Genomic DNA, 20,206 nt, shown 5'->3' on the forward strand with positions numbered 1-20,206 from the left:
AACCACTGGGCTAAATCCTTGGCCCTCATACAGGTTTTTATTTCTGATGTTCTCTTAGGTTTTGTAAGCACATAAACAGCTGTTATGAAAATGTCTATTGTAAGCACTCATTACATAATTTATATTTGATTTTACTAAAATCTTATTTCCCTGCTAAGTGCATAGGAAACTCCTGACAAAACAGGAGGAGAGGCGACAAGAATGGCCTGCCATGTAGGAAAAGAAGGCTAAGCACATGTGCTGTCAGTGTAAGCACATGTGATATGTGCTTGGAACATGCAATTGTCATGTGTGAAGACTGCTTTGGGAGTGACAATTAAAGGAGAGATTATTTTTTAGTTTTTTGATATCAGGGATCAAACTCAGGACCTTGCCCTTGTGAGGCAGGTGGTGGCATCACTGAGCTAAAATCCCCAAACCAAGCAAAGCTTATTTTTGTTGTAAGGCTCTGTTGGTCTGGTCTGGTCTGGTCTTGTCTTTTTTTTTTTGAACCAGGGATTGAACTCTGGTCCTTGCGCTTGCGAGGCAGGTGGCAACACCATTGAGCTAAATCCCTGGCCTTCTATTGGTATTTTCATATAGGAATTTATTTCTGACATTATCTCTTAGGTTTTGCAAGCAAGTACACAGCTAATGTGAAAATGTTGATGTCTATTCTAAACACAAAATACATATTAAAAATTTGATATTTATTGGTATTTTATGTTCCTGTTAACTACATGCTGTATGATACAAGAAACTCCTAACAAAACAGCAAGACCAGTAAGATGTCAAGTTTGTACTACAAAAAGGCCAGGAAAGCAAAACACATGTGCTGTCAGTGTAAGCGATATGTGTGTATGGAACATGCTGTTGTCATGTGTGCAGACTGCCTTAGGTGTCATAATTGAAGTGAAGTTTTTTTGTAACGTGCTATTGGTGTTTGGTGTTATCATTGTTTTTCATATAAGAATTTATTTGTGATTCTACCACATGCCTCACAAGCGCAAGGTCCCAAGTTTGATCCCTGGCACCAAAAAAAAAAAAAAAAGAATTTATTTGTGCTATTCTTTTTTAGACTTTGAACACCAAAAAACAATTGAGGTTGAAAAATTTGATGCTTTTTTATAAACAATCATAAAAATTCAATACTTAATTTTTGTGATTTTTTTCCTAAGTACTCATTGTCTAATATAATAAAACTCATGAAATTAAAATTAATAATTCATCAATAGAAATATAAAGAATAAACGAGGGTCAGACAAACCCACATTTATGTGCCTTTCAGACAAAATTAGTGCTATGTTCCACAAGGATATTCACTAATTTAAAGTATACAATTAAGTGCTTTTTAGTATATTCGCAGAATAAGCAGCCATCACCACAGTTGATTTTAGGATATTTCCTCATCTGGAAAGGAAACCCTGTCCCTTTTAATTGCCACCTCCTCCCTCCTCCCTCCCATTCCAGCCCTGGCAAACACTAATATTCTTTCATTTGCTATAGATTCCCTGTTCTGGACATTTCATGTGAATGTAGTGGCATAATATGTGGAGTTTTGTGAATAACTTTTTTTCAGTTAGTGTAATGTTTTTAAGGTTCATCCATGATGTAGCACGTAGTGTGTATCAGCACTTTATTCTTTTTAAGATGCAAGGTCTTGTAGGAGCCGCAGCACAAATCTGTAATCCCGAGGCATGAGGAGAACAAGTTTGAGGCTAGCTGGGGCAATTTACTGAGATTCTGTCTTAATTTAAAGTTTAAAAGAGAGCTGGAGCTGGATGTGGTGGCACACGCCTGTAATCCCAGCACTCAGGAGGCTGAGGTGGGAGAATCACTGTGAGTTTGAGACCAGCCTGGGCTACATCGTGAGCTCCAGATCAGTCTCAACTCCATAGTGAGATCCTGACTCAAAAAACCAAAAATAAATAAATAAATAAATGAATAAAAATAAAAGAGGGGCTGGAGATTTAGCTCAGTGGCACTGCATCTGCCTAGCAAGAGCAAGGTCCTGAGTTCGATCTCTGGTACAAAACAAAACAAAAGATTAAAAGAGATGGAGGTGTAGCTCAGCACTCCTAGATTTAATCCCTCATACCACAAAAAGAGAAAGACAAGCCAGGCATAATGGCACATGCTTATAATCCCAGCACTCTGGGAGGCTGAGGCAAGCAGATTCCAACTTCAAGTCCAGCCTAGGCAATTTAGTGACTTGGCGAGACTCTGTCTCAAATTAAAAAAGGGCTATGGATATAGCTCACTTTCGTTTCCTGTTTTTTTTTTTTTGTACTGGGTCTTGAACTCAGGACCTTGTGCTTCTGAGGCAGGCAGCGGAACCACTGAGCTAAATCCCAGACCCAAGATGTAGCTCACTTTGAAGACCCTATCTGGGTTCAATCCCTAGTAACACACACACATACACACACACACACACACACACACACACACACACACACACACACACACACACACGGAGAGGGGAAGAGAGGGAAGAAGGAGAAAAGAATAAGTCCAGGGTGGCACCAAACTCCATAAAGTTTACGTTTTTAACTGTATAGTTATAATGTACATGAACTTTTTCCTCTGAAATTGAAATTCCAACCCCATTAAATAATGATCCTCTGTCCCAACTAATAACCCTTATTAGGGCCCAGTCAGCATCTGTTTCCAGTTACAGTATCTTGTGTGTGCTGATCTGTGGCCCTGCCACTACCTTAATTTTCACCATTGTAAAACCTATTTTCAGACTTCTAAACTCCAGAACCATAAGATGACAAATTTGTGCCTTTTTTTTTTTTTTTTTTTTTTTTTTTTTATTTTTTTTTTTTTTTTTTTGCAGTACCAGAGTTTGAACTCAGGACCTTGTGCTTGTAAGACAGGCAACGGTGCCACTGAGCTAAATCCCCAGCCCTGTGCTGTTTCTTAAGAGTTTTGGGTCTTTTCTCTCCATTAGAAGTATTTTTCTTTTTCTTCTTTCCTCTCTCCTTTCTTTTGAAGTACTGGGGATCCAATCCAGAGGCACTTTGCTACTGAGCTATATCTCTAGCTAGTCCTTTTTGAAATCTAGTCTTTTTTTTTTTTTTACCCGGGATCGAATTCAGGACCCTGCACTTGCAAGGCAGACAGTGGCACTACTAATCTAAATCCCTGGCCCTGAGACCTAGTCTTGCTAAGCTCCCTGGGCTGGCCTCAAACTTTTAATCATCCTGCCTCAGCATCCCCAGTTGCTAGGATTATGGGTGTGTGCCACTGCACCAGGCAAAGCAGAAACTTTTCCTTTTCCTTTCCTTTCTTCTCTTTTTTTGACATTTTGTGTTTTATTACAAAAACTCTGACTCTGATGTGAAGAGATGCCCCCCCATAGCCCTGCTGAGTTCTAGGCCACCAGGCCACCATCACCAGCCACCCAGAGCCTGAGACCACAAAGCACCAGGAACTTAGAGCAGGATTGTGGGCCCAGCCGCAAGGGGAGGCCACAGTCACCTCTGGATGTCAGTGAGCAGCCACGCAGCTGGGGCAGGTGTGGAGACCCCAACACCCCTGGAAGGACCTCGCAGCAGTCACAGGAAATTTCACAGGGCCTGGGTGGTGCCCATTTGAAGCCCCCACTCGGTTCCTAGAGCTAAATGAAGCACCCTCCTGGTGCCTGGCCCTGCTTCCTGCAGGATCCCATCCAGCCCCACCAGTGTGGGGGCCCATACCCACAAAGCTTACCAGGCCTGACATCAGGATGCCACGCCCTGGGGAACGTCCTTGAAACAGGCTGAGGCTCGGGCAAGGACTGGCTATGGGACCGGCAGGGCCTCCTGCTCCAAAGTCACCTGCAGCCATCTCAACCAGGGCCAGAGGGGAACCTTTATCACCACTGGGGTCCTCTGCGTGTGGGTGACAGTGAGACGCAGAAGCAGCAAGGTCTGCCTGCCAGTTCCCTGTGCCGCTGTTGAGGACAAATCCAGGACCCAGGCCAAGTCTGCCCAAGGTCAGGAGGGTTCCTGGTTGCCTTCCTCACACCGTGAGACATTTCTTGAATATTTTAGCTAGGTTTTCCTTTTGAAGTACTAGGGAGTGAACCTATGGGCCTTGGTGCTGCTTTACATCTTAGACCTTTTTATTTTTTATTTTATTTCTTTATTTTTGGTTCTTGCTATGTAGTTCTGTCTGTCCTTGAACTCATTACATAGTCCTGTCTGACCTTAGACTTGAAGCAATCCTCCTGCCTCAGCATCCTGAGTGCTGGGATTATAAGCATGTGCCTGGCTGTTATTTTTTGAGACAGGGTCTCACTAGTCACCAAATTGCCCAGGCTGGGGTGAAACTTGAGATATTCCTTCTTCAACCTTCCAGAGTGCTGGCATTACTGGTATATGGCTTTATGTTTTGATTTTGGTGTTGCCTGTGCTTTCTACCACAGTGCTCTGCTTATGTAATCTCTAAGATTTATTGACTATTTAAAAATAGAATATAGAGGGCCAGGGATGTAGCTCAGTGGCGGCCCTACCTGCGCCACAAACACAAGGTCCTAAGTTCTGGGGTTGGGGGGTGGATAGAATTTAGGAACTTGGAAGTATATCACAGCTGAAGTACCTCTTATCTGTAATTCCTAATTGTGTAGAATTTTGTGTTCTGCATTTATTGTATAACTAACCTTCTATACCTGATCATTTTCAACCCAGGCAGATAATTTGTCCAAAGGTTGTTCTTTTTCTGTGTAAATGGCTCTGTAACTTGCTTTTGGCTTGGTATGCAGCTGAATCTGACTGTAAGAAAATGAGGTCTCTCTTGGCTTTACGGAGAACCCCAGTAACCAGTTAATGTTGCAAAAGATTCAAATTCAATTGAGGAATTTTTACTAACACTATCCAAGAGCAGGTAGGTCTTGGAACCACAAACTAAGTGGGAAGCCTGGAGAAGAAGGTTTGAATACTGCCCCCAATTTTTTTTACCCAATAATAGTCTTACTTAGAATCTTCCTGCCTCATTCTTTTGGGTGGCTGGGATTACAGGTATGCAGTAGCATTCTGGCTTGACCCAAGATTTTATAGGGTGATTATGGAGTATAATGGTGGGTCTGAGGGTGTAGCTCAGTTAGAGCACTTGCTAAGCATGCTCCTGAGGTCCTGGGTTTCATCCTAGCATCACAAAACAAAACAACAAAAAACCCCAAGAGATGAGGCTGTATAATGGAATCTTGAATATGAGCCTGCATATGGAATGCTTGCAAATGGGGTGTCCCCATTCCTAATGCTGAGGAGGTTCCTCCTTGGTTCTTGTCATTCTGCAGGTATATACAGGCAATTTCAAAACAAAAACAAGGGGCTGGGATTTAGCTCAGCAACACCTGGCCTGCCTTGCAAGCACAAGGTCCTCAGTTCAGTCCCTAGTACCAAAAAACTAAACAAAAAACTCCCCAACTCTACACTTTAAAAAAAAAACAGATTGGGAATTTGTTTTTAAATGTGACTCATGGAATTAATTGAAAAGTGGAGCTCATCATTCATGTTCCACTTTATTGAGAGAATACAGGGAGCTTAGATGAGAGCAGTTCTTATATAACCCTGACTTCTCATGTGTACATATTTACTCAAGGAGAAACATGTTTACCCTCATAGCACAAGTCCTCACTGTCTTCTGATTCTGACAGGGGCGGCCTCAGTAACATGCTGTTCCAGTGCTCCCTACCTGACACCACGGCCTCTGTGGGCGATGAACCTAGGAAAGTGCTCCTGCGGCTGTACGGAGCTATCTTACAGATGGTGAGTTCAGGGGCTCCTTGGGAGGGGGGCTGTTGACCTTTCTGATCTTTCCTAAGATACCCGGAAAGAGATTCTAGTGTTATACTAAAGATATTTAAATGTGTTACTTTTATTTTAATTGGTTTGTACAACTTGGTTTGTTGTTTACATTCTAAATTAATTCATGTTTATATTAGTAAATATTAGTGTTTAGTATATTAGTAAAACAAGTATTGTCAATTTTACATCTAGAGAAAATATAATTTTACTTAAGTCTTTTAGAGTGCTTGATGATTCTTGGACTTTGTATAGTGAAATTTCCAGCTCAGACTTAGGTTAAAAATTCCAATGTGGTGAAGGAATTGTTTCTGTAGCACAAATATGTACAATTATTATGTGTCAGTTAAAACTCAAAAATGTTTTAGAAAATAGTCCCACTTAACAAAGTATACTCAGTTCAATTGAATTTGTTAACTACTCTGAGATCCCTTTATTTGAATTTATTAGATTTCTAAGCTTTATAAATTTTTATATTACATAGTCAAATTTAATGTTCAATTAAAATACCTCTTTTGTTACATTGTTTTATCCAGTTATAGGACATCCAAAATGTGTGGGTGTTTTTTTTTTTGCCATTTCACTGACAAACCTATAGCACTGTTAGGTTGATATCCATTTTGCTCTTACTTAGCTAGTATCTTCATAAAATAGTGCACAGTAGTTTTTTGAGAAAATTTTAAAAAGACCAGTCTATTTCAATTCAATCTAAATATCAGATTGTGCCAAACATGGTGGTGCATACCTACAAACCTAGCACTTGAGAGGCTGAAGCTCTCATCCTCATGAGGATTGCTATGAGTTTGAGGCCAGCCTGGGCTATATAGTGAGTTCAAGGTTATCCTGACCCGGTCTCCAAAAAAATCCCCAGAATAAAAAAAATAAAATAAAAAGCAGGTCATGTCCATGCCTGGGATATTTGATTCTATGCTTAGACTTATACAAAATTTATAATCTAGAAGTTAATTTGTTAAACTGTTGTAATGTGAATGAATCTTTTCATTAGATAATTTTTCCTTGACTGTTAAGCTGTGAAAGTGGTTAAGATCTAAAGAGCAGGAAAGAAGTAGTTAGCCTATTTGGAGGTGCATGTTGCTAAGGATATCTGAAGTTACTTATTAGCCACACACAGCTGGTGCACAGCTAGGGCTACAGATATGTATGTAAAACCCTGGGCTTCTACTGAAAACATAAGCAGAAAGATTCTTGTGTTTATCATGCAGTTTGGTTTCTTTAATCAAATTGCTATTTAAGAGCATAATTTTTAATTGATGTCCTTTGGCACTTTTTAATGAAATCAGTCTTTTTATCACTTTATTTCTTTAGGACTACTTACATTCTGTAACAGTTAAGTCTCACTTCTGCTCTTTTGTGCATTTTGCATTTAAGCAGTACTTTTAAAATACTTGAATAATAAATAACTCCTGAAATTGTGATATAGCTCTTGTTTAATTCTCACGAAGCTTTGATTCCTATTTCTTTGAAATTTTCTTTTTTTTCTTGGTACCGGGGATCAAACTCGGGACCTTGTGCTTGCAAGGCAGGCAGTGGAACCAGTGAGCTAAATCCCCAGCCCTTTGGTTCCTATTTATAACTTAAGTAGAAGCCTTTTAAGTTCTCAGAATATGCTCTTCTAGTAGACAAAACCAGGAGTCAACTCTATGCTCTAGAGCAGTGGGGCAGTGATGAAGTTATGAAATGTTCTGTGCCTGTGGTGTCCAGGATGGTTGTCACCAGCTGCATGTGATTGTGGAACACTTAAAAAATAGCAAATGTGACTGATGAACTGAATTTGGAATTTAATTTTAGTGAGTTGAAATAGAAAGTCATGTGTAGCTGGTGATTACCATGTTGGACAGCCCAGCTCTAGAATGTGCTGGGTCAGTATATGAATAATTTTGTAAAAGCCAGTTGCAATCCAGCCTGCAACATGACAGCATTTCTCTAATAAAATTTCACTATCGGCTAATATTTCATCTTTTTGGAATTTTACCGGTGTGGGAGGTATAATCTTATAGTAGTTAAGTACAATAGAAATATCTGGAAATAAAATTTATTTAAACAGAATTCTATATCCTTATTTTTTAAGGGAAAGAAAAAGATGGGTCATTTAGGAAAATAAATAGAATAATCAAAGCTATTGGAAATGGAGCCAGTTCTTACCAAACTAATAGAATGAATTATGTTTTATAAACCATTCTAACTTTGGGGGCAATTACTCTACTACATTTAGCTAGTAGGTTATCTTTTATCAGGTAAATGTTTGAATTAGTAAAAGCCAGCGTGGTGTCGCACGCCTGTAATCCCAGCACTCAGGAGGCTGAGACAGGAGGATTGCTGAGTTCGAGACCAGCCTGGGCTATGTAGTAGTTCCAGGTCAGTCTCAACTACGTAGTGAGACCCTGTCTCAAAAAAACTAAAAAAAAAAAGTTTGAATTAGTTTCCATTTCCCTTCTTGAAGCCACCATTTACTGATAAAAAGTGGAGACCATGCTTGCAAGCATCTGTTTAGAACAGGCAATGAATGATTTTTCTAAGATGTAAAAGCATATGTCTAGCAATCTCACAATTGATTATTAAAATGAAAAACTTGTTTAAAAATGAAGTCATTTTTGGAAAACTATACCTTTGCATTATTAATAGATAATTGAATCTTAAGTTCACGCATGCTCTTTTGGTTGAAGTTTAAACTTAGTAAAATCGTGAAACTTACCACTTCAAATTGAACAATTTTTCATTCTCAAATTTTGAAAGTCTACAGGGACACTTTTTGTCACCTAAGAGTTTCAAATAGCAAGGGCTGTTGTAGACTCTTGGTCATTGGGAATACTGTGACAACATGAGCCAAATTCAGGGGCTTTGAAATGGTATGGTAGGAGAGAAAGAAAGTAGAGTAGGATGTGAGCCAGCTTAAATAAAAGTTGAGCTTCTACAACAGTGTGCCAGGGATTTTATGAGGCAAATTCATTTTCAAAGGTTTTTAGCTCAGTTTTCAAATTTCTGTTATTTATTCTTGACATGGGTGGAATCCAATTGCTGATTTATGATCAACTTTTTCAAATGAATCTGGTCTGTCATGAAAGGAGATATTTATGGCCTACAGTAAGGCCTTTGTTCTTATCTTAAAATGCCAGAGTGGATAGTAAATCATCAGGAGTTGCAGTAAGAGATTCAGTGGAACTAATATGGAGACCCATAATAAATCCCAGTACTTCAATAAATGTATGGGCTAAATGCAATTCAATAAATCAGATTTTTTGCTCTTTCTCTTTTTCACTGTACCTTCTAAGAAAGCACATACGTTCTATACATGTGTTGTGTTTATAAAGAAATAATTGGTGTCTCCTCAAGCTATGTAAATGCCATTATAACCTCTAAGGTGGGCCACAGTTCACTCTTTCCTTGAAAAATGTTAATTGAAGACTATTGCACATAATGATAGGCCTTTGTATTTTCTCAGAATATTTTGCTGTTTTGCTTAATTATATGATAGACCAGTTTAGTATGTCCCTACTTTTCCTTTCCTCATTTTAAACTTTGAACTTTTAACCTCTGACAGTCAAATATTAAGTAGAAGTACTTCAAGTGACTTGATTTTAAATCTTCTCGGTTTTCTGATTTATACCTTTTGGTGTTGTGAGATGTCTAATTTCCTTTATTTCCATAGTGACAGTGAAATGACTGCTCTTTGGTGCAGTTCTCTAAGGGTTAAGTACCAGAAACAGAAAGCCAAGGTAAAACCTTCTGCTTGGGTTCACACTCACAGTTTGTGTCCCACAAATAATCTGTCTCTTCCAGCCCTTAATTTTGTGAGATGAGACATAAGCAAACGCTCTAATTATATCCCAGAAGTTTTGTTTAGGGTTTGTGTTAGTTTTAGGGTACTTAGGAAAAGTTCTGTGTTTCACAAGGACAGGAGTAAGTCCTTTTGAAAATATGAACAAGACTCATAGCTATAAAATCTGTAGGAAATTATTACATATAAAAATGTTAGTTCTATCTTAATACTTAATATAATTTAGTATCTGTTTTATATAAACTAGCTTTAAATTTAGGGGAGGAGGCTATTTCATTAGTTGTAGGGATGATGAAAATCAAACTATAAAGTTATTGTGAAATAAAGTAGGATAGTTTAATTGAAATTTTGAAAATACTTCAGCTTTTGCTTTTGTAGAGAGAGAGAGAGTAATTGCTACAAGAGAGCTTGAAACTAAACCTAGCTATAAATGTAACTTGATTTTTTTCCTTTCTAATACTGGGAAGGAACATGAGCTCTGCAACGTCCAGTAGCAGCCTTTTCAAAGAAGCAAGTTTGGCTGATTACAAATAACCAGTTTGCTTATTTATCATGAATTGTGGAAGACACAAATGTCAGTACGTATTGTTCATTCAATGTAACCTGTGCCAGTTGGCGGAAGTCTCAGAGGAGTGCTTTGTCCTTTCCTCTGTCAGAACAGTGACTCTGTGTTAAGCCAAATCCTTCTGTGCATGAATGGAGAGATTGGCCTCGCCGTTACCAACGGTCTCACAGGCATGAATGTTTATAACACACATCAAAGATCTCTCTTGAGTGTTGTCTGGAAAAATGTTTTTGTTTGTTTTTTGAGCAATAGAAGGCTAATATTAGTGCTTGTTTGAGTACTAACCATAATATACCTGAAGACATCAAGGCACAACGCAGATATGTATTTGTATTTCAAATGAGTAAAATTTGGGACACAGGCCTTTTAGAATCCAGGAAACAAAATATCCTCTTCCCTATTTTCTCTTAACTCCAGTTTAATTAAAAGTTAAACCACAGTAAAATATAGAACGAGTCATAGGTAGTTAATATTAAAATATTGGTTACTGAAAAGTCAATTGCTTATTAATTCTGTGAACTAAGGTCACACTCACTGCAAAAATCAACATTGCTGAGGCTTCTCAATAGAGAGCTGCCCCTCTAGCTGAATACTGTGAACTTCCCCCGCCTCATTGCACTTAGTCTCATTATGAGCTTACATTGTTTTGTTTGCTCTGCTTTTTAAAAATCCCCCTGAGCGAGGCATGGTGGTACACAGCTATAATCCCAGCACTCTGGGAGGCTGAGATAGGAGAATCACAAGTTCAAGCCCACCTAGGGCAATTTATTGAGTCCCTGTCTCAAAATAAAAAGGATTGGGGATATAGCTCAGTGTGTAGGTCCTAGGTTCAATCCCTGTTACTACTTAAGAAAACAAAGCTCCCTATATTGAATATCATGTAATTATATTTCCTGTTAAGATATTCAAAACTTCCCTCTTAGAAGTAAAATTTTTTTACCTTCATTGTATGTCCTCCCTTTGGTCTAACCTTGTGTTTCTTAGTTAATATCCCTCCCTCCCACACACACTGTTGTTGCCAAATTACTGCCCATAGTCCATCCATACCTGCTTTGGTGCCTTCTTTTGATAACTAAATAAACCACAGACTACTATGTCTAATTTTGACATATTCAAACTGTCCTTGTCTTGCTGGTCTTAAACATTTGGAATTTATAGCATGAAGCCAATGCAGATTTCTGGTCTCTGGAAGAATGGCTTGACCGCAGCCACCCCGATCTGGGAAGGAATGTCTTGTGTTGGGTGGAGTGAAGGGTGATGGGGGTAATGTACCACTTTAGCTGTATGTGCATGTGTTCTCTGCTGCAGGCTTGTCCATGCGATCGTGCCTGGAGCACTCTGGTTTCCAGGTGACAGACACGATTCACGGTATAGTATGAGACCTCTGAAGTTGGAGCATTCTCTACAGCTTTAATTTCTTTCTTTTAGTTCTTGGATTCAAGAAATGCTTTTAAAAAAGAAAATTGTAATGCTTGTTAAGTAGCACCAGCTACAGTTTGTGCTGTGCTTAAAAAGAGGTACAGTGATTAAGATTTTAGAATGTTTTATGTAGATATATCACTTTGCGGGGGTTGGGTTTGTTTTGGTTTTTGTCCAAGGCAAATCAGATTCCTTTCTTCTGTTTCCTCAGTAGAAAATGACAAACATTTAGTAATTTTAGAAATTTATTGGCCTCAACTTGAAAATTTAATTGAAGTACTTAAATTCTTCCTTTATTCCATTTTAAGCATTAAGGAAACATCATGTATATCTATCTCTTTTAGTCAGAGTTAGCAATAAACTTCCTTCTTTGCGCTTGTCAGTTAGTGCACTTTTGCATTTCTTAGGATACCCAGGCCTCAGCAGTGCTGCTCTATAAGGCCTGGAAAAATGTTCCTAACAGGATAACCCTCATTTGTTTCTGTGAAAGGTATTTTAGCCTTGGAAGTCCCAAAAGTCTTGGGTCAGGAGGTTGTCTGGATCAGACATAAATTTTGAGAAGGCCCTGAAATGAGCCTCCACTCACCAGCTATCAGGTTTTGTCACCTAGAGCCTGTTAGAGTCGTCCATCCATGTTTGAGTCATACTGTTTTAAATTGTTATATTATTTAAAAATTCAAAAAGAATGCTCTTTGGGATGATGGAAGATTCTGTAGAGGATACCATAGAATATTAGAAGTCACTTGTGATTAAGTGCTCATAAACTAATCACATAAGTTGTACTTTAAAATCATTGCATTGAGATCTCACATTTTAATGTGTTCTGTAAAATATTTTTATAGAATACTGTAAAAACCATAGAAGCAATAAGTATAGAATTTTTTTTCATAGAAATCAGGGAGAAGGAAGGTTAGGGACCACGATAGCACTCAGAAGAAAACATTGCAAAGAAGAGTCGTATGGCTGCTGTATTGTCTGTAGTCACGACTCTTGCACTTTTTTGCCCCACTTCGCCTGAGATGGAAAAAGAGTTGCATCATCAGTAGAGACTTGGCAGGGTTAGGCCAGGGACTTTGTTAAGAGTCTTCTCTCCTAGAGAGTTAGGTGTGGTTAGGTAACAGATACTAGAAGTCTTCAAAACCACAGTCTAGGCTGCATAGTAACAAAGTCCAGTACCACTTCAGGACTAAACAAGCATCACACCTCTGTGGTGTTGACAACAGTGGAGTTCCTCCTGTTATTCTCAGGGGTGCTGAGAACTTGGGAGTTTCTAGAACTCAGCTCCAAAGACAATCCCAGATTAGTGGAAAGTAAGTTGTTTTTCCAAACCAGACATCAGAAGCTGTGGAAATTGAGTCTGGCCAACAGTTGAATTACTCTTTCCCACTCATGTGCCCCAGTTTGCTCTGAATTGTATAGAGAGCCTGTAAAGAGAAACAATAGCTGAATGATCTGTGTAGTTCTTTTTTGATAGCAAAGAGGTAGTGGGAAGAAGAAAATATGGCAGAAGTGTGTTCCACAGCTACTATTATTTGTAATGTATGTATTTTATTATGGCATTGTTTGGAACTGCTAATAACTTCATTTCTTTTTTTCTTGCTTTTTTTTGGTACCAGGGATTGAACACAGGACCTTGTACTTGCAAGGCAGGCCTGAGCTAAATCCTGGGCCCCTGATTTCTTAAAGCACTCCCAGTTTGTTATGCTCTTGATGGTATCTCAATTCTTTGGGGCTGAGTTAATAACTTTTCCCAGCCTGTCCCAGGAGCAGCCTATGCAGTAATAGATCTTTAAAGACACTTTAAATATTTCAAATAACTACCTGCTACTTCATGCCACTTTCTGTTGGCCGCCTCTGGTAATTCATTTATATTCCCACACCCATGTATACACAGACACTAGGGAAAACTGTTGTGCTGGTTTGTTTCATCTCACAAATGGGACTTTACTAAAGTAGTTTAGCCATCAACCTACTTCCCTTATTCTCAGACGAATCTTGTATTTAGTACTGCCAGTCAGATCCCTAGCACTGCAGAACAAAAACAAAAACTTGTCCAAAATGAAAAATTTTATTAAGACAGTTTGAGGATTAAATGTTTTTAAATCCTAAAATTATATAACACCAAATTTTATCAGTGACGTCTTCTCATCTTAGGCCCTAAAGTTGTTTTGCTACCTGTTAATTTTCCTTTCCTTTTCTAGGCCTGAAATAGAACAGTTTGAAAACCAGTGCTCTTCAACATGAACATAATACTTCAACAGTCTCGTTGGAAATACAGAGCCTTAAAATATGATTTTATCAGAGAAGTAACATTTGAAACCTTGTATGAAGTATATGTATTATAAAAGTAACATGCTTTTAAGCAATTTTAAAATTAGATAACATTTAAAGTAAAAATGAAAATTCAGACTTTTAGAAATTTAGATTTTTTAATTTAAAAGTTCTTGGACAATCAGAATCTTTCAGCTTTTAAAATCTTTGGTAACTTTAAATCCAAAATATTAATTATACCCTTTTTATTATTGCTACTGCTTAAGCCTGTTTTATTTCCTACATCACGGGCGAATGAATACATGACTATAACAGATTGTCTGGAAACCAAGTCCAAAATAGGAAGGAAATTAAGTGAGAGGAAGCCCATGGTAGGATAGTTTTACCATGAGAGAGGGTAAATTATAATATGGAATTCCCCCATTTTCATTATATGCAGTTTGGTGTCTTAAACATATCTGAGACATTCTGATTTCTTAGGTTTTGAAATTTCAGTGTTTATTTGTAAAAATCTTGTTATTATGGAGAATGTCAAATAAATATAAAAGTAGACAGAAGACTGATGAACTCCAGGTATATTTGTTTTCCCCACCTGACCAGTCTTCATCTTTTCCTTCACCTCTTTTCTGAGTTATTTTGAAGCAAATTCCAGACATCGCATTATTTCTTACAAACAAACAAAAACCAAACAACAAAAATTTATATATGACAATGATGTTCACATCAAAATAATTAGGTGTAAGCTCCCCAGCACCTCCCCACAAATGAAATAATACTCTAATATTAAAATAACTAGTGTTCAAATTTCTAATAGTTTTATACTTATAGATGATAATTTTTATTAATTTGCACCTTAGAGGAAAGTTTGAAGTTATGCCAAATAATTTATACAACATTTTAATTCCTGCCTCATATTTATATCCCTGAGTAAAATCCCAGAGATTACAAAATAAAATTTTATTTCCTATCTTCCTGGACAGAAAATATCTCTGACCTCTCTTCTGGCAAAGTGAATAGACCTTTACTTGACCTTCTTACTTTCTCACAACTCCTTTCCGGCTTGAGGCTTCCTGGTTGTACTCTTCTTGTTTGCAGGCCTTAGGGAGCCTGGGCATTCTGTACTGAGGAAACAGAACTCAGGGCTGCATATTGCAGAAGTCCATCTCACCTTTGCAATGGTGCTCTTATGATGTAAGTTCTGTATTTATTTCAGATGAAGGGGCGGGTGGGAGTGGGGAAATAAGAAATTTATGTTTCCTTTTAGTGCTAATGTGTTAAAGAATGGCCTTGTAACTATAAGCAGTTTGTAATTTGGGGTTAAAATGATTTGCTTTTGAGAGCACCATTAGACAAGGAAACGGACTTCTGTTAGCTAAATAACCCATGAACTGTATCTCCCTAAGAAGATACAGTTAGAGCAATAACAGCATAGGAATAACCATAGTCATTTAGAATTTGATGCAGGTCAAATCCCGTTACACATTTCAGTAGGATATTTAAATTTCTTATTTGTGTTAAAGCTTTTGGTACAATATATTAATATGTAATATGTCAGATTACAGAACTATTTTAGCCCTTAACTTTTCCTTGGGGGGGGGAAGCATAAGGACTTTTAAGGGGCATTTTAGTCCCATTCAGTGTCCTAATTGACACTGCAGCCACTTTTCTCACTGCTGGAAACAGGATGTAAATTTGCCTCAGGCCCTCCCTTACTAGGTTGCTCCTTGGGCTTGTTTGCTTTGTGCTTCACAGTACTGGAGCATTTGTTTACCAAGCAAGCATCAGGATTTGCTCGGGGCTCTTCGGGAAGACTAACATCCAACGAAGGAGATGGAGAGGCTCCTGCTCATTGACCATTGAGGCATAAGTCTAAGGTACATTTACTCATGAGAGAGTTTTGGAGTTAAGAGAGTGGTAAAGCTTTATTACAGTGACTCCTTCTCCCTAAGTCTTATTTACAGCATATACCAGCAAGTGTCTAGCATATTTTTGTAGTAATTTGATTTTTATAGCTTTCATTGTAACGGGATTTAACCTGTAACATCTTTTCTCAGAAAAATGCAGATTACGCAGATGAAAGTATCACATATCACCATTTGTACTTTCTGTACTTTGTATCAAATGTACTTAACTATATGTGACAGATATTATTGAATATGTGTCCGTGGAAACATTAGAAGCCTTTTGCAGATAGCTTTATGAATATGGATATTTGTTTATAGAGTATGACAAACATGTACTGTTTATATAAAACATGTATTAAAATGTCTGGAATGTTATTTTGGTGTATGATGGATGAGAGTGGTTGCTTTTAAATCACGAGGTCTTTTGAATGCTGCTAGAGTAGCTGGTGTTGCTTAACATGGCATTTTTTCCCCTGTCCACACTTTCCACCCTTGGTACAGGTATTTTTGATAAGCTGTGGAATGGAAAGGTATGTTTTTCATGGGATATTCAAGAATCTCTTACCTTAAATTCTTTTAAAGAGGTTTCCTTTATGGGATTCCTCTTGGGTCTGATTTAAGCAGACTTAGTTTACTTGTAACAAGTAACATTTTTAGAGGCAATAGTTGAGTATAAAATTTTGACCTGTCCTGTAAGTTTCTGACTTAACTTTTCCACATTCCTTTATTAAAGATAGTATGAGAGGTTTTAAGTACTTGGGGTGGGGGGTTGCTTTGGAAATACATAATCTGTGCCATGAAGAAAGACTGTAGACTAAGAGGTGCTTGTGGTAGTTGGTAATCTAGTATGTTGTTATTACAGTTCTGGTTACCATTAATTTGCAATTTCATTGAGGAAAGTGGTACAAAAGTAACCCTTAATATATTAATATATAAGATAATTCTTAGGGACTTTATTGAAGTCACACAGTTGTCTTTTTGCTGGAGGAATGATTCAGTTTTGGCTATGGCCAACTGAACTAGAAGGGTTAGTCTAAGAAGTGGCAGTTGCCTAGAGCCTGTGCCAGGCTTCCTGCCTGCACATCACTTTCTCCTCTGTCCACATTCTGTGCTAACCAAGGCCATCCACAGGCGTGTTGATGCTCCTGTCCGTGAAGGTTGACTTGAAAGATCCATGTAGTTAAATTGGCGAGAGCCTCAGCCTGTGCTTGTCTTTAGAAGGCCCAATTGGAGGCCTGTACTCTAGTGGCTTTCCTAACAGTGAAATTGTGAAAGGTGCATGGGGACAGCTGTGAGACATGCAGCTATTTGTAAAGAGATGAAGCACTTTCTGAGGCCTTGGTACTAGTGCTGGAGGCTGCTGGTGACTTTAGACTATGCTGGTCACATGGTGGGCTGAGAAGCCCTTATTAAAAATCTGTTGCATTTTGTAAACCCTGATTGTTCTGGTGGTTGCAAAGTTAGTGTCCGCTCATTGTTCTCCATCTCACCAGAAGTGTTTGCTTTTTCTCATTCATAGAGGTCCTGTAATAAGGAGGGATCCGAACAAGCTCAGAAAGAAAATGAATTTCAAGTAAGTAATTCAGCCCATTCTGTACCTGAATGAGATGTAAACTGGTGTGAGCCAACCTCACTGCCCTGAAGTTTAGCAGTTCTTGTCTTAGAAGAAGGGCTTTTGGCATTTTGGGAACCCTCACTGAAGTGGGCCGGCAGTGAGGATTCTCTGTATTCTGACCACTTCATCTCGGACAGCCACTTCTTTCTAGTCCTCACCTGTTGTGCACTCACTTGGCTGTGCCCTAGACTTTATCCCTAGAAATTGTGCCCCTTTGCCGTGCCAGCTTTAACAGTCCACCACTTGCTGACCTCCCAGCCCACTTGGCACACCTGCAGCTGCCTCTCGCTGGCTACCATCAAGTCCTCTGGTCTAAGCACTGCTACCCTCCCACTGTCCATCTGCCCTCTCCACCTGCTGTCTGTCTTGCTCAGCTGAGAACCCAGCTCTACCATCATGGATAGGTCTTTTCTTCTACATGTTCTCAGCTCATTTCTCTGCCCACCTCCTGTTGTGCTCACCTTGTAAAAAACCCTGACCACTGAGCCCAGCCAGCTCTGTGCTTCCTCTGGGCTGCATCTGCAGCTAAACATGACTAGAAAAAAATTACTTAGTTGGGAGGGCAAGTTTCATTTTGTTTGTTTTGTTTTTGTTTTTGTGGTTTTTTTTTTTGGTACCAGGGATCAAACTTGGGTCCCTGAGCTTGCAAAGCTGGCACTGGAACCACTGAGCTAAATCCCTGGCCCGGCAAGTTTGATTTTGGGATGAGCAGGCTCTGGTGGGCACTTGACACTGCCTGGGAACATTCTCCATTGTGTTTATTTCCTGATGGAAGAAGTCTATTTCAGGCTTCTGTTTGCTCTTCAGACTTCCTTGTCCCCAGTCTTAGTGGGAAGTAGAAGTTCATTCTTTTTTTTTTTAAATGTGATCCTGAGCATAGAACCCAGGCAAGCACAACTGCTAGACAGAAGCTCTACCTCCAAGCTACATTCCCAGCCCCAGGACCACCACCTTTGATGGCTGCTTATTTTCCATCCCTTAGCTTCCTGTTGTAAGTCCTCTTTGTCTGCACTGTCCTTTCCATGGACCTTTCCTTTTGAAGGACATTCTGCCCTTGTATGCCACACTTGGCTTTGCTTTCTTCGAGTCTGACTTCTTGTTGTTTTCCTTTCTTCTCTAGGTGACAGAATGCTTTGCATTTATGCCTTCTTTGCTCCCACTGCATCTCTGTTCCCATGCCTGACACATTCTTTTTAAACATTTATCCTTTCCTTTCCTTTCCTTTTTCCTTTTTCCTTTTTCCTTTTTCTTTTCTTCCCCTCCCCCAGGGGATTGAACTCTAGACCTTGAGCTTGTGAGGCAGGCAGCAGAACCACTGAGCTAATTCCCCGGCCCCATGGGGTGGTGGTACTGGGGATCAAACCCAGGGCCCTACTGCACACTGAACAAATGCGCTGCCACCAGCCTTCAGTAAGATTTCCTGAGATAGAATCTACTGTGTCTGCTTTCTTCCTAGTGGTCTTTTTCGGAAAAAATTTTTGAAAGCATAGGAAAGTACAAAGGGAAATGTAACAAACACATTTATTTCTAGTATACAGAATTACTTAGTTGTGTCATATGGCTTGACTTCAGTTTGTTTTTGTTTTTTTTGAGACAGGGTCTCACTATGTAATTGAGACTGACCTGGAACTCATTGTATAGCCCAGGTTGGTCTCGAACTCACAGCGATCCATTCCTGCCTCAGCCTCCTGAGTGCTGGGATTACAGGTGTGCACCACCACGCCCGGCCTTCACGTTTTTTTAAATATGAATTTTTATTTATTTATTTATTTACTTAATTTGATACCTGGGATCGAACTCGGGTCTTTGTGTATATGAATTTATTTTTAACTTTTTATTTCAAACACATTTTAGACTTATGGAACAAGTTGCAAAATAGTACAGAGTTCCTGTGCACCACTTACCCAGTTTCCCTAATGTTCTCATTTTACATAACCTCAGTGTAGTTACCAGAACTAGAACATTGACATTGGTACAGTAATAATAACTAAACCACAGACTTATTAGAATTTCAAAAGACTTTCTTTCCACTGATGTTTTCTTTTATTCTGTCCCTGCCTTTAGCCAGGATCCCAACATGGCATTTTTGGCAGTTTCTCCTTAGTCTTTTTCAATTGGAATGGGTCTTAATTGTGTCTTCTCTTGATACTTGGGAAGTGTGCTGGTCAGTTACAGTTGAGAGCAGCCCTACAGTTTTGTCTGCCATTTCCCCCTGATTGCAATGAGGCTGTTTGTTTTTGGCTAAAATACTACAGTCTTGCTATGTTTTCTCTAGAGGCTCATACTGTGAGAATTCTTATTACTGGACCTTGCTTTTTTGTACCAGGGATGGAACTCGGGACCTTGCACTTGTCAAGCAGATGGCGGAACCACTGAGCTAAATCCCCAGTTCTCTTTAATTTTTAAAAAAATAAATGACACTTTATAGATAAAAGCCCATTTTAAAAAAAAGCATGGTGGCATAGACCTGTAATCCCAGCACTCCAGGAGCCTGAGGCAGGAGAACTGCAAGTTTGAGCCCAGCCTGGGCGACTTAACAATTTAGCAAGACACTGTCTCAAAATTTAAAATGAAATTTTTTAAAGTGCTGGGGATGCTCAGTGTGAAGGGTCTAGGTTCAATCTCCAGTATTGCCCCCCGCCCAAAAAGTCATTTTGTTTACACTTTATTTCCCATCTGACACCTGTCCCCATCACTTCTCTGAAAGTATTCTTGTTTAGTCACCAACAGTTTCCATATTGTCAGATCCATGTCCTCTTTCTTTTCCTCCTTTTGAACCCTGGGCAATGTCTGACCCAGATTGCCTTAAGATGGCAGGTATCTTACCTCCCTTTGCCCAAAGGGGTCCCCTTTTTCCTTTTCCCTTTC

General features: G+C 39.0%; 1 protein-coding gene across 13 annotated transcripts in view; it reads left to right on the forward strand.

The window, feature by feature from the left end:
• The window catches only part of Chka (choline kinase alpha), a 65,147-nt gene that overhangs the window by 25,506 nt on the left and 19,435 nt on the right, over positions 1 to 20,206 (forward strand). For 3 of the 13 annotated variants that reach the window (XM_010636163.3, XM_033756623.1, XM_033756622.1), the window contains 2 exons: positions 5,621 to 5,732; positions 17,243 to 17,296. In XM_010636163.3, the coding sequence (XP_010634465.2) occupies positions 5,637 to 5,732; positions 17,243 to 17,296 (150 nt within the window). In that variant the 5' untranslated portion in view covers positions 5,621 to 5,636. The other 10 variants (XM_033756632.1, XM_033756624.1, XM_033756625.1 and 7 more) reach the window with 9 other exon arrangements.

Source organism: Fukomys damarensis, unplaced genomic scaffold, assembly GCF_012274545.1.
Source record: "Fukomys damarensis isolate Sample0158 unplaced genomic scaffold, DMR_v1.0_HiC HiC_scaffold_27, whole genome shotgun sequence".
NCBI classification, from domain to species: domain Eukaryota; kingdom Metazoa; phylum Chordata; class Mammalia; order Rodentia; family Bathyergidae; genus Fukomys; species Fukomys damarensis.